This window comes from Tenrec ecaudatus, chromosome 2, assembly GCF_050624435.1.
Source record: "Tenrec ecaudatus isolate mTenEca1 chromosome 2, mTenEca1.hap1, whole genome shotgun sequence".
Taxonomy (NCBI): Eukaryota; Metazoa; Chordata; class Mammalia; order Afrosoricida; family Tenrecidae; genus Tenrec; species Tenrec ecaudatus.
In genome coordinates, this window is record NC_134531.1 from 210482548 (window position 1) to 210502792 (window position 20245).

The following is a 20245-nucleotide window of genomic DNA, read 5'->3' on the forward strand; positions in this document are numbered from 1 at the left end:
TCCCTAGACGACAAAGGGATCGCGCGACAACACCCTCCATCTTCCCATGTCTGCAGACACCGCAGTGTCCTGTATTGAATTGTGTCCCTCCAACACGTAGGTTAGCTTGGCTGTGTCATAACTGAACCATCCTCGGTGATGTGATGTGAGCGGTTCCATCAGCCATCAGAGCCAGACGCGAGACCTTCTAACTCAGGGGACAGCCAGGTCCAATGTAAGGGGAGTTTTCCCGAGGTGTGGCCTGTGTCACCTCTCACCTTCCTTGCTCAGAGACAAAAGGAGAGAGAAGCGGTAGACTTGGCTACCAACAAGAAATAGGATCTGGGGTGGAATGTGTGCTTTGAACTTGGGATCCCTGTGCCGGGGCTCCCCTAGACCCAGGCTGATGCCAAGACATATGGGAGATCTCTAAGGGACGCTGAACCCACAGACACTGAGAGCTGGTGGAGCGCAGAGCCAGTGCCCTGAATTCAAACGATGCACCTTCTCGATGGTGAGAGAATTAGCTGGCACTTCTGTGAGAGCAGCACTAGATAACTAAGCCAAATAGTGGGCCCCACATCGTTACGAAAAACAAAACACGGCCTGGCCCCAGAGTCAGGGGGTAGAAATGTTTACTTCCATCGCCAAGCGCACGCCCTATAGTCTCACTGCACGCGCCGAGGCTGCCAGGCGTGCGCAAAGATTAGCCTTCAAAGTAGCAGCCTTTGACCTTTCCTTTGAGGTACGTCAATCCTATTACGATTCTCCATTTGAACAAACAAATAAAACGAGACAAGAGGATGGAGAACAAAGTGTAGCAACATGTCTAAACCCAAGTTATTTAAAGGAAAAAATCACCTGACCAGGACTCCAGCCAGAGTCCACACAGCATGGTGGCTGAAGAAGCAGACCAACAGGACACCTGCCCCCCCCACACCCCCCTTCAGTGCCGTGCCCTACCGGCAGCAAGGGCCCTCCTCCAGCGGCAGAAACACGCTCCCCCGCTGAAGTGCACAGTGAGGGTACCCAGATGCCACCGTGTGCTCGTGTGCCTCCGGGGCACAGGCAGCAGGAGGGCGGTGACGTGAGCATGGGAGGTACTTACTGGTTAACAGATAACGACAACGGGCATCCTGGCACGATGCCAGCACTGCGTGGTAAGAGAATGCGGCTATCTGGAAGAACCCAGACACGGTCCCCTGGCGGCACTACTAATTACTGTCATGGGTGCACTGTGTCTCCTGCCAACAGGTGCTGGAAATCCTAAACCCGTGTGTGAGGTCAGCATCTTATTCAGGACGAGGAGACGACATGCCGCAAATCAATCTGAGATACAGAATCGCAGATTAAGGAAAGAAGTGACACAAAAAGAAGTAGGGGAAGATCCCCCAGGAAGAGAAGCTGAACAGAGACCGGGCCTTGCCCAAGGCCACCAGGAGAGAAAGCCCCGGCAGAGCTGATGCCCTGGACTCGGAATGCTAGCCTCCACGCTGAGAAGACAAACGCCATAGCAGACAGCAAACGTTTTTGAGAATGAGAATGGCAACAAATGTACAGATGTGCTTGACACGATGGATGGATGGATGGTGAGAAGAGCTGTACGAGCCCCTACTAAAATGATTTGAAAAAACAAAAACCGTCTGTTTATTCCAGGCGCCCACATGGGGGGCCTCTGTTTCTGGCTCAGGGTTTCTGGCGGCCTTACGTAACGATGACAACCAGCACCCGCGCTTCCAAGGGCTCTTGCTCTGCTCTGTGGACACGCAGGATTCCCGAGCGTGAGGCCTCTTACCAGTTGTTCACCTGTAGTAGTGTCAAGTTTGTCTGAGCAGCGATCTGTTTTTTCTCGTCCTCCGTAGGGTAGGGGTGCTAGAAAGGAAAAGAAGGGGGGCTATGAACTTTACGTCTTCAAAGCGGAGTCGCGCTTGTCCAGGCAAGAAGGAAGCCCGCATCACCCGGGCTTCTCACCCAAACTAACTGTGGTCTTTCATGCGTTCCCCAAGGAGAAGGAGCCTTCCTGATCCCGCGGCAGACCGCGCTAGTGCCGGAGACACGCTGCTGGTGCAGAGACCCGCCACGCCACGTCTGATTTCTCACAGGGCGCACTCTGGGCCAGGTACTGGGTGGAGCTCTGGAAACCATGCAGAGCAGCGGTTCTCAGCCCTCCTCAGGCCGAGACCCTTTCACACAGCTCCTCATGTGGTGGGGAGCCCCAAACCATCACATGATTTTCGTTGCTACTTCAGAACTGTCATTTTGCTACTGTTATGAATCATCATGTCAATATCTGATAATGCAGGATATATTTTCACTGTTACAAATTAAGTATCATTAAAGCATGTAGTGATGAATCACAAAATCAATATATAATCATATATATTTTTTTCTAATGACAAATAAATAAAATGTTGTCTTGAAGCATGGTGTAGTGTGGGTAACAGTCTTCATGCCGGGTACGGGTAGGTGGGCGTATCTGCATGTGGGCAGACCCACCTAGAGACGGGTAGAGAAGCCATGTCTTGGTTCTTAAGACCATGGGAAATATGTGTTTTCTGATGGTCTTAGGCGACCCCAAAGGGGTCATGACCCACAGGTTGAGACACACTGATCTATAGCTTTATTGAGGTATAATTTATTAACAAACTGTCCCCACTTTGGGCCAATGAGTTTCAACCCTTGAAACCTCCACAACAGAGACATAGCCCCCCTTTCTACTACCCGAGTGCTCCCCACTCGTCCAATGATTGCTCAGTCACTCTAAGGGATTGCTTCCGATGTGGGCACCGAGGCACCAACTGCGAGCCCGTCAGAGGTGGGGTGATGTGTTCTCAACAGAGCCTGTGTGTGCTGTCCAGGGGAGCCCTGTGCCCTCCAGACAAGACTCTGATAGGTTAGTGTGGCTGTGGGTCAAGGAGCAAGCCATAGGATGGGGCAGGGAGTCTAACTGCTATTCTGTCTTACATCTAATTCAAAATATTACCAAAGGGGAAGAACAAAACAGGTAATCCCAAGGTTGGAGGTTCAAACCCACCAACTGCTCCTTGGGAGAAGGCCGAGACCACAGCTTCAGGACTCCTACATGGGGCCGCGGTGTCAGAACGGGCTCAATGTCAACATGTTTGCTCTTTGTCTGTTGATAGTGAGAAACACCTTTTTCCAAGATCCACACTGGCTGCCTCTCTGCAGAGAGCGGGACGACACAGACTGCACACTCACAGGCAGGGAGCTCCCTGCTTTGGACTTGCTGGACTGGCTAAGTCAGCCCCCTGCCAGCGGGGCGGGCCGATTCTAGATCAGAACTGCCCCCGGGGTTTCCCAGGCTGTCGTCTTCGTGTCAGCCATGGCCCAGCTTTCTTCTGCAGAGAGGCTGGTGGCTCACACCACCGACCTCTGTGATCAGCCATGTGCTTACTTACCCACCCGGATCCCTGTCTCCCTGGGCTCTGTCCTACATGAACACAGGGAACGTTGGGATACGCTGGTGCATGCTGCCGTGGGAAACCTGGATTAGCCTAGGATTTGCCTCAGCCTCAGTCTTGCTTTTCCCTTCAAATTATAAGTCAGTGTGACTCAATGGCTAAGTGGGCGGCCCCAAGGTAGAGGCGATGGAAACATGAATATGGTTCCTGCCCCTTAAAGAGCTCAGAAACACGAGAGGGGGGATATAAAGACACAACCCAGAGGGGGACGGAAAACAGCATGCCGAATGCTCTCCTCGGGTGGGAGAACAGACCCAAGTGGGAGACTCCAAAGAAATGAGCTCAAGAAGAGATGGAAATTGCTTTAGGGAGAAAAACATGGCATTTTAACGGACCCTCATGAGCAGGTTTATTGTTTTCTAAATTAAGTTATTAAAAGAAATGTGAGAGGAAAAAGAGTTACTCACTCTCCCCACCTACTTGTGCTGCACTGTAATCATTTGATAAAGATAGAGCCATGGGTTAGGGTAACCATATATATGTATACACACACACACACACACTCCTTTTTTAATTACACTAATTCCCCTATCACTTTAGATAACAAAAACAAACCCCACCCACTGCGACTGAGTTGACCCTAGCCCACGGTGACCCCATCGACCAAGTGTCTACGCTGTCAGTCTTCACAGCAGCACACAGCCGATCTGTCTGCTGAAGGCAGCTGGTTTGCTGAACCACTAACCGAGCGACTAGCAGCCCAGCCACCACCAGAGCTTGCCCTCAGGACTCCTCAGAGAGCTGCCTACTTGACAGACCCGTGCCCGCTCTCCTGGGGAAGCGTCTCTGGGGGCTGCTTGTGGAATGGACACGCTGGCTCGGAGAGAAGACGCGCACTGCTAACTGCCTTGCTGATGACGTGGTGAGGCAAGAATTACAGACCACGGTTTGTGTTTTTATCTTTCTTGGGGGTGGTGGGGTGGTGGTGAAGTAGCATTCAGGCAAGAGGCATCCTGGAGTGGTGGGAGGGCACACCTTCCCCTTTACCCGGACTGCTGAGCCACAACCCCTTGCCAGTTAAGACGCTGCCCATGGCCACCCACTGACCCTGGTTACCAAGTGAAGGTGCACAGCTCCACCCAAAGGACCCACCAAATGTAGCAGCAGGGCTAATGGCTTCAGGGGCCCAGGACGAACAGAACAGGTGACCCAAGGGAGGACACGGAGGCTGACACCGTATGCAGTGCCAGGCCTCTCCGAGCAGGCTGGCTTGAGAGGACACACAGCGGGGCAGAGGGCCGAGCCACAGAAGGGTATGCCAGTCAGGAAGGGGCTGTGGTGCCCAGAGGACTCGAGGAGAGGCCATCCTGGTGTTGTCAGCCAGGGGCTGGCTGGGTCATGAGGCTGAGGAGCCTGCTGCAGGAGGGTTGGGCACCCTGAGACAGAGGACCCTGGCGGAGAGTTGTGCCACGGGGGTAACGAAAGTGGCCATCAAGAGGTTTGCACCCTGACCGCAGACGTGGTCTTGGGGTCTCAGCACAAACATCCCTGGTCAAGGCCAGGCGATGACCAGCTTTCTTGTCTGGGCTTGCCACACAGCCCTCCCCACAGAGCCCAGTACCACCCGGGGGCCTTCCTGAAGGCCACTCAGTCTGGGGCTGAGGCTGCAAGTGGCACTGCCACAGCGTGCTGGTGGCCAACAGCGTGTCTGCTGAACAGGGTGCTCCCGGCACCCATGGCGGCCAGTCTGCACTGGGGCAGCTCCTGCCTGGGCCACGGGAGACTCAGGTATGGAACTTGGTGCACACAGATGTCCCCACTGAGCCAGTGATTGGTATGACCTTCTGGGTCAGCGAACGGCTGTGGACTCTCCATGAGCTCTTCTAGATCCAATCTGGACAGCATGCAGCTGCCCTGCTCACCAAATACAGTGTTGTCGAGCCTTTGGTCCAATGCACCATGCCTGCCTCGGTCCCTCTGTTGGTGTCACCACCCCCGACCACCACACCAGGGTCTCTCTCACGGGAGTGCACACAGTGGACAGGAGCTGTTCATGCCTGGCCCCTCGCCATCTCTGAGGCAACCCCCTCACTTTTGACGACTCTCCCTCTGACCCAGTGTCCACACACCATGACATGCCACAGTGCTCGGGGCCAGGCCGGCACTCAGGGAGCATCCACGGGGCTTTCTCTGGCGGCCTTACCCCGATGTGCTGAAAGAGCCACGAGCGCATCACGTTGGTGGCGTGCTTCGGCAGGACGCCTCGCTTGTTCTTGGCCGAGCCGTCGTCTGCGTGCAGGATGCTGAGGTCCTGGTTCAACTGCAGCTGAAGCTGTTCAACGAGCAAACACAGAAAGCCACCGGGCATCACAGAGCAGCCTGCGACTCCCGCTGGGACGACCACAGGCCTCAGGGGGTACAACTGAGCACGCTCACGGCACCCCTGCCAGGGCGGCTTCTTAAGGACTGGGTTCCTCCACTGCTGGAACCTCTTACAGCAGCGCCAGCAACAGACACCCCCCACTCCACCCCCTGCAGAGGCTGCCAGGAGAGGATTGGCCAGGAGAGCACAGGGAGGCCCCAAGGCCCAGACCCTCCCAGCAGCCAGGTGCCTATCACTGGCTACTCGGATCTGCGCTTCTGACAAGTGCTGAGCTCCCGGCTCCAGCAGGTCGGGCTAAGAGCGGCACCGATGGAGCAGAGCGTAGCCGGCTGAGTACACGAAGGAGCAGGAGCCCAACGGGCAGGAAGAGGCAAAGCGGCCATGGCAGCACAGATATGGACCCCCCGCGTCACCAAGAAAAGGCTGGAGAACATGCAGCCACTTGACAAAGAAAAGACCTGGTGACCCACACTCACACAAAGGTGACAGCCCTAAAGCCCTGTGGAGCAGGCCCACTCTTGTCACACGGTCCCCACGTCAGTCAACTGGATGGCATCTGACAGCAGCTGGACACACGGAGGTCACGAGCAGAAGGAATGGCTAACCAAGCCTCTGAGAGCAGCTGCCCGGGAGAGCGGGCCCGGCAGAGGGCAGGAGGCTGCAGTCAAGAGCGTCAGTTTGGTATAAGCCTTTAGCTCCAGTTACCATTTTGAGTTATGACATCTAACAACTTGGTAAACAGGTAAAACTTATTGTAAAGAGTAAAACGGAGGCCCAAACCACAACACAATACTAAAACATACAAGTAACAGTCGTACAAATGAGACTCCTGGGGGAGGGCGAAGGGAAAGAAGAGGAAATCTCAACAACAATGGAATCACTTGGTGCCAGGAGCAGACTCAGGGAGCATCGCCACACTGGGCTCCAACCACCGTATAGAAGCGCCCCAGTCCATGGAGTCCACGCGACCTGGCCAGACACGAGACAGAGGCCCTGTGCCCCAAGAGAAATGATACAAGACCTGCCAGCACCTCTACCACCAGCCACACCCCTGCCGCCATCACCACAGCCACGGCCTCCGACACCACCATCCACACCTCCTCCTCCACAACCCCCATGACCACCACCACTAGTCACGATGAGTCGCTTGTGACACAGACGTCTACACTGACAACAGTGACAACGGGATCCACAATACACAACCCCGATGTCCTGGAGAGAACCAACCCCCAATCCTTTCTGACCCAGACACACTGAAGCCTCTCATTATCGAAAACACACAGGCGCCTAAACTTCCAACAGAAAGCACGAAGAGGTGCAGGGGGGGAAGGAGGGGAAGGGAAAGCAGAGGACCGTGAGGAGGAAGGTGAGCTACGAGATCCCCCCCTCCCACCCCCTGTCAGCAGACCCTGCACTGAGACCCCAGCAGCCCCTGGCTCAACTACACTTTGCGCACCTAAAACTGGGGCGAGGACAAAAGTGACGGACACCGGTCAGCCTGCACCCAGCTGTTATGTCGTTTGGTAACTGCCACTATTCCCAAGCTTGCAGAAAGTGTCTGTGGGTCAAAGACAAAGAACTACTATACAGACTGAAGAAATGTTCTTACAATAATCAAGAATGGCATATACATTGTCCTTCTGATTTGAAACTCCAAGTACACGTGTGTATGTAGGAGCATGCCAGCATACCCAGACATGCTTTATACATGCTATCCATATGGTTTATATGGATATAAACCGGAATGTACACGGAGCTTGGAGTCCCCATGTCCAGTCTCCTCATTTGCCCACAAAGGCACTGGGAGAAGGCAGGGCAACCCGGGCTGCAGGCACCAGTCTGGGCTTCTCCAGCACGGCCCCCTTGACGGGCCGGGGCCGGGCCTGGGGGCTATCTCTGTTGTGTGTGAGCCCTTCTTTTCTGCGTGTCTGACACCAGCCTGCAGCCAGGCTCCAAACCTGGCAACAGGAGGGGTGAAAGCTGACACCCCCCTTCAAACCTCCTCAGGCCTCTCCCGTGGTGCGCCTAAGCGCTGAGTGTTCAGGGAGGAGAGATCCAGGTCCAGCCTTCAGCATGCTGGCACGGGCGGGGCATCACAGCACGGTCTTGGGAAGCTTGGCAAGGCCCACAGGCCTGTGCTCTGCCAGATTCTCCCCTGAAGGTCTGGATGGGACCTGGCACAGTTGGTTAACTCACCAAGGTGGCTCTCTGAGCCTGCAGGTGAGCCCACTAAGGATTCCGTTCTCCTGACCTCCCATCTCCTGACCAACCCTAACCCACGGTCACCATCCACTGCACACAGAAATGCTTTACACTCGCAGCGGCTGCCGGGGAGCGATGAGTCTGTTCCTGCTTCTTTGAGCTTTTCTGCACCCTGTCCCTCTTCTACAGCTGGGGGTAGGGGTAGGGGTGAAGCGTAAAAAGGAACAAAGAAACAAAACATTATGCTTAGATCAATGGAAAACTGCTACATGGCAGCCAGTCTGCGAGACATGACCTTGTCTGTGTGTGTGTGGTGGGGGGAGTGTGTTACAGCCCAAGTCTGGTTCTTCCTACACCTCCCACACCTGTGCACACACAGGCTCCAAACCTTCCCTGCAAGACGGAGCACACACCTGTGAATTCTGGATCCTGACTGTGCCCGGCGACAGCGCCTGCGTCACTACTTGACCTTGGGGAGTGACCACTGTGACGGGCTGGTACACTGTGCCACCTCAAAAAGAAAGCAGACAAACCAAGTTACTTCTTTTTTTTTTAAACAATTTATTAGGGGCTCATACAACTCTTATCACAGTCCATACATATACATACATCAATTGTATAAAGCACATCCATACATTCCCTGCCCCAATCATTCTCAAAGCATTTGCTCTCCACTTAAGCCCTTTGCATCAGGTCCCAAGTTACTTCTAAGCTATAACCTTAACTTTTAAAAACCATCCTTTCAGTATATTTATGGAAGAACTAAGACCTCTAGTTTGATAAGCTTTCTCACTCATTGCCCATGACTTCCAATGCGCTCCACTGCCGAGACCCAGCACCATCAGGGACTGAGGCAGAGTTCAAGGGCCTGCACAGGCAGGACAGCCCCTTCTCAGACACCACTCCGCCCCATCCCTGCAACCCTGGGAGTGCTCCCTGTAGGTGGGGCTTGGAATCCCCTTTTTTGTGCTTCTCCCTTTCCCATCATGCACACATTTCACTTAGTAACAATGACGGGAGGGGGACTGATTTCTGAGTTCAGGCTGCCCCCAGAACACTGCAAACACAAAACCTCGTGAAATGAAATGAGGAAGGGGGACGGGGGGGCAGGGATAGTGTTTTACATTAAAAAAAAAAAAAAGATGCAACTGCACAAAGGGAAAGTCTACAGGAAGAAAGGCTCAATTGATCAAAAAGAACTACAATAAAGTGTTTTTGTCCAACACTTTTGGCCACCCCTTCCCGCCCAAGGGCCCATGCCTTCTGATATGTTATCAAGGTTGCCCCAGGCAGACCCCTGGGCCAGCTCTGCCACTCCGCTTTCTCCTCCCCTCCTTCCCCTTCCACCTTTGTAGAGCGCCTCTTTCTTGAACATTGTGCCAAAGGAACCCCAGCATGCACCTGAGGCTGGGAGGCGAAGACATCCCAGAGGAGACATGGCTTTGGAGATAAACCCACTGCCATAAAGTCTACTCTGATTCATAGCAACCCTGGGGCTTCTGAGGCTGTAAATCTGTACAGGAGCAGGCTACCTCATCTTTCTCCTGTGGAATGGCTGGTGGGTTCGAAATGCTGACCTTGCAGCTGTTAGCAGTCTACCCATTTGGCCAACTACTCCACCAGGGCTCTGTTAGGAGATGAACGTGTGACCTCCACCCTCAGCCCCAAATGCTTTTTTGGTAGGAAAAAACCACTGGTACAAGTATTTGTTATGGACCGGAAACAGGTCTTTAGAGACTTTGGAATTTCAGCACCGCTACATCAGGGACGATGGCCAAGGCATTAATTACAAATTGCATGGATGCACTTCTTGGTTCTAATATCAAGGACTTTCCCCTGCAAAAGCTCAAGTAAACGCTGTCCACTTTTTCTTTAAACATACCTGCCACGGTTGCCATGGTTACGTTTCCCTGCTGCAAGGCAGATGCGGGCACCACGATACCCTGAGGGCTGAGCGTGCCCGTGATGGCACTGGGGATCTGCTGAAGGCACAAACACAGAGAGGCAGTCATTATCAGACCAAGGCAAACCCAGGCGTGTAGATTCAAAGAAAGGGGTGTCAGGACGCCGGTGGTAAAGGGGTGGCCAGCCGTCAAAAAGTATGCAGCACATCATACATGAAGACGGAGAGACACGACTGCACTGAGCAGCCAACATGACCATGGTCAGTACTTTCAGGTTGCAATATGGCTTCCGAAAGATTGCCTCACCTCGCCACCAGGTTCAAACACCTGATCGCCTGGGAGCTGTGACTAGGATTGGACTAACATCACCTCCTTGGGTGATTTTACCACCTCCTTTTCATTAGCCTGGGCCCTGGGGCTCTCCTGGAGCGCACTGCCCTTAACAGGGTCAAGAGTGCTAGTGAGCGTGCCCGGGAGAGCAGCACAGGCTCGAGAGGCGACCAAAGGGACCAGGCTCAAAGATGGTCGGAGAGGGACCAGGTGGTCACTCCCCTGGTAGAGTGCTTGCTTGGAACCAGGCCTGGCCAGCAGCAAGCTCCGTGCCAGTATTTAAACTTTCACACCGGCAATTGTACCCATCTGAGGCCCAAGGAGGCCAGTTTGTCAACGTATTACTACTGTTGGGTTGGCTGCGTTGGGGAGGAGACCTCCGTGTACCCAAGCCTCAAGCACGGGCATGGCACAGAGCAGGCACTGAGATACTCGAGGGGCTAAAAAGCGTCCGTAAACATTGTTCAAAGCCCACACATCTCCCTGAACGTGTAAGTTCTGGTAGATGGTTCAACTTTACTAATCTGATCACAATAAAGTGATGTCATCTAAGTCAATGATCTAAGCTCAAGCACCAAGAATCTGGGAAAAGAAGAAAAGAACAAGGGAACCCAAAACAAGGAAGGAAAGAAAGAAAGAGGAGAAATCTCTGAATTTGATTCCAAAGCCAAGAGGCGGTCCTTTGAAAGTCAATAAACGTGACAAACCTCTTCTGAGACGGACAGAGGAAGACACAAATAGCCAATATCAAGAATGACCAAGGAGCTGTCACACAGACACTGCGGCCATGAAAAAGATAACAAGGGAATACAAAACCTCTACAACTGACATTTGACAGCCCACATCAAATGGCCTCATTCCATCTTACAGCTACGGTAAATACAAGCTACTTTAATCCATGCAATGTGAGTTACAGGTAGTAATTTTATCTCCATAATTACTAAGAAAATTAAATTTGTAATTTAAAAGCTACCCCAAGAGAAATCTTCAAGCACAGATAGTTCACTGGGGAATTCTCCCCAAGGTTTAAAAAAGAATTCACCATCAATTCTACCTAATTTGTACAAATTTTATTCTGAAGGTAGTATTATCCTGATGGTGAAACCAGACAAAGAACAAAAATGAAAACTATAGACCAATCAAAATAACTAATAAATTAGCCATAAAAATGTTAAATAAAATATTAGCACATCAAATGCATCAGTATATAAACGGAATTATGTGCCATGACCAGGTAGAGTGTATTCTAGGAATGGAAAACTAATTAAAAACAACAACAAAGGATAGTAACAGGCAAAGAAGAACAAATCACATGATCACATCAATCAAAATCAATACAGAAATAAACATTTGGCAAAATGCAATACCCATTATAATGAAAACCAAACACACACACACACACACACACACACAAACACCCCAACTCTCAGAAAAATAGGAATAGAGAGGAAATTCCTTGATTTGAAAAGAGCACTGACAAAATCACAATTATTGGTAAAAGATGGACTATTTTCCTCCTGAGATGAACTGGGGAAGACTCTCCACTCTCAGATCTTTTTCAACACAGAGCTAGATGTTCTAGCTAATGAAATCAGATTAGAAAGAAAGAAAATTGTACCAATTCTCCGATGACATGAATATCTAGATGAAAAATGCCAGGTAATCCGCTAAAAAACCCCCCTGGGCTACTAGAATGAGGAGTCCTGCACGGTCACAGGACGTAAGGGAAGCACAGAAGAAAATCTCCGCATGAGGTCACTGCATATTATGCCCAAGGAACACGCGGACATTGAAATAAAAAACAAACACGGTTTCAATCACCTAAACCCCACACCAAATGAAATACGCTGATATAAATCTAAAAGAGTAAATAAAAAAACGTAAATGATATACAAAATGCTAATGAAGGAAATCAGAGATCTAAATAAACAATGAGTAACATGTTCACAGATTGAAAGACTCAATAAAGTAATGATCTAAATTTTCACCAAAGTGATCTACAGGTTTAATACAATTCCAATTTAAGTCCCAGCAATATTTTATGTAGATGTAGACAAGATTATGCTAAAGCACATGTGGAAATGCAAAGAAACTACAACAGTTACAACAAATTTGAAAAACAAAAATAAAAAGCAAGGAATCGGCCTAATTTTAAGCCTTATTATACAGATAATCAAGACTGTCTGGTATTATTAGCAGACAGAAATACATCAATGGAACAGAAGAGAGATACCAGAGACAGACCCACAGCTAAGCCAACATTCTTTCAACGAAAGCACAAAACCAACTCAACGAAGCAAGGACCGCCTTGTCAACAAAGGCTACCGGAGCAACTGGTCATTCACGGAGCTTCGATGCAAACGTCATACTTTCCCATAACACGGAACTCAAAATAAATCTCACGCTTAAAGGTACAGCTATAAAACTGTAAGAAAACAAAACTTGGGTAGCATCTGTAGGATCATGGGTTAGGCAAGGAATCCCTAATAACAAAGCACAATTAATTCATCAAAGGAAAAGGTGATAAACTGAACTTTGTCAAAATAAAGGAAATCTGCTACGTGAAAGACCCACTGCTATTCATATACTGTCCTAAATTTATTTTCTAAAGGTTTTGTAGTTTTACATAGACACAAGCCAGTTTAAGTTAAATAGGTTTTGTAATAAAGTGTGAGGTTTAGGGTGAGGTTCCGCCCGCCCCCCCCCCCATAGTATTTTCTCCCCTTATGAATGTTCATCTGCTCCAGTAATATTTGCTGGAAAAAAATAAGCACCATTCAAAGTGAGAAAAAACAGCTGCAAATGTCCTGTATAAATGGAACATAGGATATATAAAGCCTGAATCTAGGCGAACTGGAAGTGATAAACAATTAGATGAAATGCAGTAAGGTGGCACTAAGTACGGGGGAGCTGGAACGGACCACTCCGGGTTATTTGAATTTAACCGTCACATGGTCTACTCTGCCAAGGCGGCCACACTGAAGAGGAGTGGCACCACGCTCATGTCAGGAAGAAGCTGTCGCTGTCAGTGACAGGACAGCATCCAGATACCTACGAAAAGGCCAGTGAACAGTATTCAAATTTATGCCCGACCAATAGTCAAAGAAGCTGAAGCTGAAGATTCCTAGCAACTTCTGTAGTCTTAAATTCATCAAGTATGCAATGAAGATGTATTGATAATTAGTGGTGTGATTGGAAGGCAAAAGTTGGAAGCAAAGAGTAAGAATCAATAATCGGAAGACATGGCCTTGGTGATAGAAAAGAAGGTGGAGATTGCATGATAGAATTTTGCAAGATCGATGACTTAATTCATTGCAAATGCCCTTTTCAACAGCATAAATGATGACGATACAGAGGAATCAAATAGACTGCATCTGAGTTAGACACAGTGGCAAATACAGTATCTTCAACCAGAGCAGTGCTGGGAATCAACTGTGGAATGACCAATCACTTGCTCATAAGCCAGCTCAAGTGAGGCTGAAGAAAACGGAAACAAACCCACAAGCGCCCAGTAATGACCTTAAGTATATTTCACCTAAATTTAGAGCAAGCCCTCAAGAACAGATTTGACGCACTGAAAACCGATGACAGAAGACGTTGACGAGCTGTGGGACATCAGACATGAAGAAAGTGAAAGTCCATTAAAAAGACAGGATGAAAGAAAAGAGCAACAAAGGTATTCGAAGCTGACTCTCAAACACAGAGTAGCTATGATGAAATAGACTGAACAGAAAATGTCACCGGGCAGCTCAAGAAGATATTAAGAAGACAGCGTTCTAAAGCATTATAATGAAGTGATCTGCTAGAAACCCAAAAGGGAACCCAGCACACTTGGCATTTCTAAAGCTAAAGAACGAGAGAAAACATTCAAGCCTCAAGCTGCAACAACATGATGCAGGAAGTATCCAAAGAAAATGGAAGAAACACGTAGAGTCACTTCAGGAGGTAGCCTGTGATCGAGACACGGTGCTCTTAAAGGAGGCCAGGCTGCACTGAAAGCAGTGGCAAAGAACCAGACTCTAGGGACTGCGGGAATGCAAACTGAGCTGCGTCCACCCATGGACACGACACTAGAAATGCTCACTCATCGCACGCTTCCCAACTTCCTGGAAGACAGCTACCTGAACAACTAACTGGATGAGATCCACATTTGTGCCAATTCCAAGGAAAGGTGACCCAACAGAATGTGGAAATGATCAAACAACAGTATTAATATCAATGCAAGTAAACTTTTGTTTAAGATCACTTAAACACGGCTTCACCAGTACACTGACAGGGACCTGCCAGAAATTCTGCCGTACTCGTGAAGGCGGGCTCTCACTGCCGCAGCAAGTGGCTCTTGGCTGAACGCAGAGACTACCAGAGGGGTTTGTTTCCTTGATTACGCAAAGGCTTTTTACTGTGTGGGTCATGACCAACGATGGAGAACATTGTGAAGAAAGGGAATTCTAAACACTTAATTGTTCTTCTTCAGAACCCGTAGGCAGACCAAGAAGCAGCCCTTTGAAGAGAACAAGAGGATCGTGAGTGTTTTCAAGCAGGGATGCTGCGGGTCAGGGTTGTGTCCTAGTCCCTTACTGCATCCCTCACTTATGCCATCGAGACACTGAGCAAATAAGCCGAGAACCTGGACTACATGAAGCGCACGGCATCACGACTGGAGGACTCTGCAATATGCAGACGGCACAGCCTTGCTTGATGAACATAAAGGGGACTTGAAGCGCTTACTGATGAAGACCAAAGGCTACAGCTTACAGCATGGGTTACAGTTCCATGAGAAAAAAAAGAAACAAACAACCTCTCAACTGTACCAATAGACATCATGATAAACAGAAAGACTGAAACTGTGAATTTCACTGTACTTGAATGTATCATAAACACCCATGCAAACAAGAGTCGAGAAATCAAAGGATGTACTGCACGGGACACATCTGCTGCACAAGACCTTTCTAAGTGCCGAGGCACGGGGATGCATTGGGAGGGCTACAGTGTGCCGGAGGTCTTCTCAGTCACCTAGAGGTGTGCAGGTTAGACCCTGAATAAGAAAGGCCACAGAAGACACGATGCCTTTGGGTTACGGTGCTGGCCAGAATATGACAAGTACCACGGACTGCCGGGAGGACAAACAGACCTGTCTTGGCAGTAGCACAGCAGAACATTCTTCAGAGGCCAGGATGGGATGCTATCAAGGGACCAGCATGCTTGGTGGGGCGGAGGGTCACAGAGAAGAGCCTCAGTGACAGGGGCTACAACAATGGGCTCCAACCGAGAGAGGCCTGTGAAGATGGTGCAGGCCCAGGTCGAGGTTGCTGTGAATTGAAACCAACCGTGGTAAACAACAACAGAAACAACAATGGGAAAGACCATACTGAGGACAAAAAGACAAGCTCAAACTTGAAGGAAATATTTAACAATCATAAAAATCAGTTGCTGTCAGTGTAGAACTGTGTTTTATAAGCTTTCGACAGCTGATTTTTTTCTGATAGATCTTTAGCCTTTTCTTTCTTCCAAGGCACTGAGTAGACTCGATCATGCAACCTGTCAGTGGGCAGCCAAGCACATGAGCTGGTCGTACCTGTCAAGTACTGTTTACAAACCACACGTCCGCCCACTGAGTGAATAATGACTACCCAAAAACGCTCAACATTCAACAGTAAATAAACAATTCAACTAGAAAAATGACCAAAGACACGAACAGAGAATACGCAGGTGACAAATAAGTCCATGGAAGGATGGTCAACATCATTAGCCATCAGGGCAATGCACATCAACATCACAGGGAGGTAACAAACCAACCAGAACGTCTCAAATCAAATCAGAATACACAAATACAGTCAAGGTTTGGGCGGGAGCGGGTCCCTCGCACCCTGTTGCTGGGATGTGGAGGAGCACCGCCTCTCTGGAGCACAGGCCAGCATTTCTACACCCGGGACCCGTAACGCTGACACTGGCTCATGGCAGCTTTAGAGTCCAAACACTGCACACAACTTCGATGGCCTTTACCAGATGAGGGTGAAACTGGCCCGGCAGTACTGCTCAGCAATAAGAACGGATGAGCTGACTGATGCACACGACCCGAACTCTGGAGAATTACGGCATTATGAATGGAAAAGCACACCTGAAAAGCCCACACTGTCTGACTCCATTGACATACACCTTACAGAAACAGGGCCAGGTGGTGGTCATGGGTTAAAGAGGGGCAGTGTCAGGAAGGTGGAAGTGGGTGTAGGTGTAAAAGGGCAGCAGGAGGCATCCTGTGGGGTGCAACATTCTGCATCTCCAGCGTCACCATAGATACCCGGTGTGACAGTGCACTACAGTTTTGCAAGATGTGACTCTTGGGAGAAGCTTGTGAAGGGGTTCACAGGATCGCTCTGTATGATTTCTTACAAAACTGCATCTGAAGCTGCAATAATCTCAAATTCAAAAGATTTCCTACTTCACATGTGTAATACAAGTTCCTAGCCTGCTGGTTCCGGGGGACAGGGAAGCACTCCCAGGACATTGTAATGAGGGCCCGAAATGGAAATCTGTAGAAATACAGCTTACCGAGGAAGACTCTGCCGAGAACCTCTACTCCCAGGCCTGTTAGAATTACCAGTCTTACACAAAGACAACCAAAAGCACTGTGTCTGGGCCCACAAAACATTTTCTACATATTAATTTTTAGTAAGGGCTCAAAAACCAAATCACGGAGTGGATTCTAGCTCTTCGGGAGCCTACAGACCAGAGCAGAACTGGCCCATAGGGTCTGAAGGCTCCCACAGAGCCCCCAGTAGGTTCAAGCAGCTGACCTACAGTCCCCTGGGGGTCCGGTGGCTCGGATCTGGTACTTCCCAGCAGCCCCCCGCCCCCGCCCGCACCAGCAGAGCCCCTTGCCAAGAGACAGTCAGTATAAGGGAGTACCTAAGTGACCAGCCTCCCAGGGCCCAGGACACACACCTGGAATCCAGTGCACTACATGTAGAAGCCCAAGAGAAGCACCAAGTGTCTGCTCGGGAGGCTGGGAATGGGGTTCGGAGATCGAGGAGGGGAGATGCACTTCTCAGTCAGGCCAGGGAGAGCCTGAGACGGTGCTGCCAGTGGGGCAGCCACCAAGAGAGCCCAGTGGTGGAAGGGCACACGGTCCTAGGAATCAGAGGCTGTAGGAACTGGAAGCGGGACAGAGCCCAAACGTAAATACCTGGGATTGCACGGGGGAGTATGGACTTCCAGGCTCTCCACTTAACAGAGTCTCACTGTTCATTTTCGTTTTCAGACAAGCAATGTAGCGGCTGCAGAAATCTTTGCAGAGTTCATTAACCTTTTCCAGCTCAAGAAGATGAATACGTAAAACCTGGATTGCTTTTACCATCTGAAAGCAGAGAAAATGAAGGCTTTCAGACAAGAAAAATACAACATGATCTAGTTACAGTTAGCAGCATGCCACGATTCCTCAAGACTGGGCTGGAATCCATACAGCCACGCCACCCTCATTACCAACGACAGACAGCTGAATGACACCGAGGGTTTGGTGCCTGGTTTGTACACATGCCTGCCTGTGGCAGCCGAGGGATGGAGTGTTGGGCTTACGCCCTAATCCCCTACTTTAGACCTGCAGCCCGGGGTTCGCAGTCACCTCCTGGGGTAAGGGTACAGATGAGCATGCTGAGACAGAGGCTTGTTGAGAAGGGAGCCCATGGGGCACCTGTTCAGTCTGTCATATTCGGCTGTGCCTGGTGTGGGTGGTGGTAAGGACCACCTGGCAGAGAAAGTGACTGTCATCACCAGCACCCTATGTCTGCCAAGTCCCTCCTCTGCCTGCTTCTGGGCAGCTTCCCCCCACCCCAATTTTTCTGGTGTTGGGGGAGAGAATTGACCATTGCTTAAAGCATATTTGCATGTCCCTAAAGGTCCAAATCAGCCAAAGGTTCCCAAACGTATTTGGCCTACTGTCTCCTTCTCAGAAAAAAACAACTACTCAAGGGTCCCCCTGGCAATTAAGGCATTGGTCCCAGAGTCCATAATCCAGGATAAAGTTTGGGTATCTGCTTTGTAGCCCCCCTGGGTCGTTCCAGTGCCCCCTTCAAGGTAGTATCACCCAATTTGAGAAACAGTGAAATAAACTAAATTCCTGTTTATAGTCACAATAAAAGAGATTGGGAACCTCAAGCGTATTTCAAAGTTTACACACAGAGAGGAACAAAGAGCCTCCTGTATCCACCACATTTACATCTGTAACAAGTCTCACAGACCAGCAGGAGAACCCAGAAAGGAGCAGAGCCACATTATAATGAGCCAACCCACTGCGAATTCCTTCATAAGGAGTGGGAAAACCAAGTGCTGGGAAGAGCGACTCAGGAGTGAGCTGAGGCCGGCACATTTACGGCGGGAACGTTACGTTTGGGGCTTTGTTTTTCTTTCCTGTGCTCCAGCCCTCGGTGCCCTCTGCTCGCCCACCTGCTCTCGCTCTCAAAGAGCACCTGCATATGCCTGCCATCTGCTAGCACGCTGTCACCTCACTATTCGCCACTGCTACACCATGTGTCTATTGATGGACGACAAAAAAGATCTGACCCCAGAAGGCCACAGAGAAAAGGAAGTTTAGAGAGAATTGAAACTTTCACCATTCATTTGTGCAGAGACGGAAATTACAATGATACAGAGAAGATTGACATGCCCCCTGCACAAGGATGAAACGCAAATTCGTTCATGAAGTCTCCCATATTAAAAAAAAACAAACCTTTCCAGTCCTTCCTAAGAATGACACTGTATCAGGAAGTGCTTAATCAAAGTGCTACAATGTTGCTAAGTAGCCACCCCGCATGTGCCCTTCCCCTCCTTAAATCAACACTCACAAGCATCTCTTCCTTCCAGTTGAAACTTACTAACCTCCTGTTACTTCCCAGCAGCCTTAGACACACTGGTAGAGTGACACTTTCGGCCCGCAGCATCCTTCTGTCAGGCGTGGGTTTGAGGTGACACCCATGACATTTCTCTGCTGATAAAGGCCCAGCCCAAGATTCTGATGGGGACTGCCTCGCCCTCATTGGAGAGCTGGTAAAGGAGTCTCTGGCAGATCCTCTTGCCCTGGGTGCTGCCCTGGGCCTGGAGGCAAACACGTGGTTACCTCCTGGTGTCCGCCAGGGGCTCAGGACACTCCACACTCCGCTGTGCTGTGCTATGTAGCCAAGGAAGGGCACTGTGGCCCAAACTACAGAATCCTCTCTTTCCTCTGGACAGCACTGTAGGGCAAGACCTCAGGAAAGACGAAGGACCACCTGGGCAGTGCTGCCGTGGAGAATGTGCCATGACAAGGGATAAGCCACATGTGTCACGCACATGACATGAGGGACCAGGGCCTATGAGCACCCGGTCCCAAGAGACCTCTGGAAATATTTAGGGGAAAGCTAGGTTCCCCCACCGGTCCACCCGGGCAGGAAGCATTGGTCAATGTACCTGAACTTTAAGAGACGGTAACTGAAGAGGGAGACCTGAGGCCCGGAGGCAGCCCGGCAGGACACAGGCTGCACCGGCATTGCTATTCGGTCTCAGGCAGAGCGCAGTCCACCCTCCTCGGCACTCAGAGGCAGGCCTGAGTGCAGAAGAAACAGAAAATAAAAACTGACCACTTTCTTCACTTACTAAATTGTCAGTTTCCGGATCTTCACAAAAGAAAGGCTTCCCTTCCTTCTCCTGCTTCCGGACGAAATTTTCAATGTCCACATCAAAGCTGGCCGAGGTCGTGCCTTCCGAGCCCTGCGTGGACTGCTCACATTTCTCAAAGAGCAAGGCTAACAGTGGGAAGAGCGGGTGCCTGCGGGGAAAGGGACAATAAAAGAACCATATTCCACATTTCAGAGCCAAGTATACGTGTGCGTTTGTAATTTTATACAACAGCTTTGCGGGGATATAATTCACACAACCACACAAATCATCTATTTGAAGTGTGTAATTCAGTAGCTTTCAGTACGTTCAATCATCCACAATCCAGCTCCAGAACACTTCTATCATCTCCATCAGAACCCTGCAGCTCTCTGCTGTCC

General features: G+C 50.0%; 1 protein-coding gene and 1 non-coding gene across 5 annotated transcripts in view; one reads left to right on the plus strand and one right to left on the minus strand.

Moving 5' to 3' along the window:
• PKNOX1 (PBX/knotted 1 homeobox 1) overlaps nucleotides 1-20245 on the minus strand; it is a 72086-nt gene that overhangs the window by 6107 nt on the left and 45734 nt on the right. For 3 of the 4 annotated variants that reach the window (XM_075542258.1, XM_075542260.1, XM_075542257.1), the window contains exons 4-9: nucleotides 19845-20016; nucleotides 17404-17574; nucleotides 9869-9968; nucleotides 8400-8497; nucleotides 5605-5733; nucleotides 1775-1851 (exon numbers count right to left, since the gene is read on the minus strand). In XM_075542258.1, the coding sequence (XP_075398373.1) occupies nucleotides 1775-1851; nucleotides 5605-5733; nucleotides 8400-8497; nucleotides 9869-9968; nucleotides 17404-17574; nucleotides 19845-20016 (747 nt within the window). The remainder of the gene's footprint in view (nucleotides 1-1774; nucleotides 1852-5604; nucleotides 5734-8399; nucleotides 8498-9868; nucleotides 9969-17403; nucleotides 17575-19844; nucleotides 20017-20245) is intronic. The other variant, XM_075542259.1, reaches the window with a different exon arrangement.
• On the plus strand, nucleotides 18824-18929 carry LOC142442010 (U6 spliceosomal RNA). The gene has a single exon (XR_012783279.1). It is a non-coding gene; the product is annotated as a U6 spliceosomal RNA (small nuclear RNA).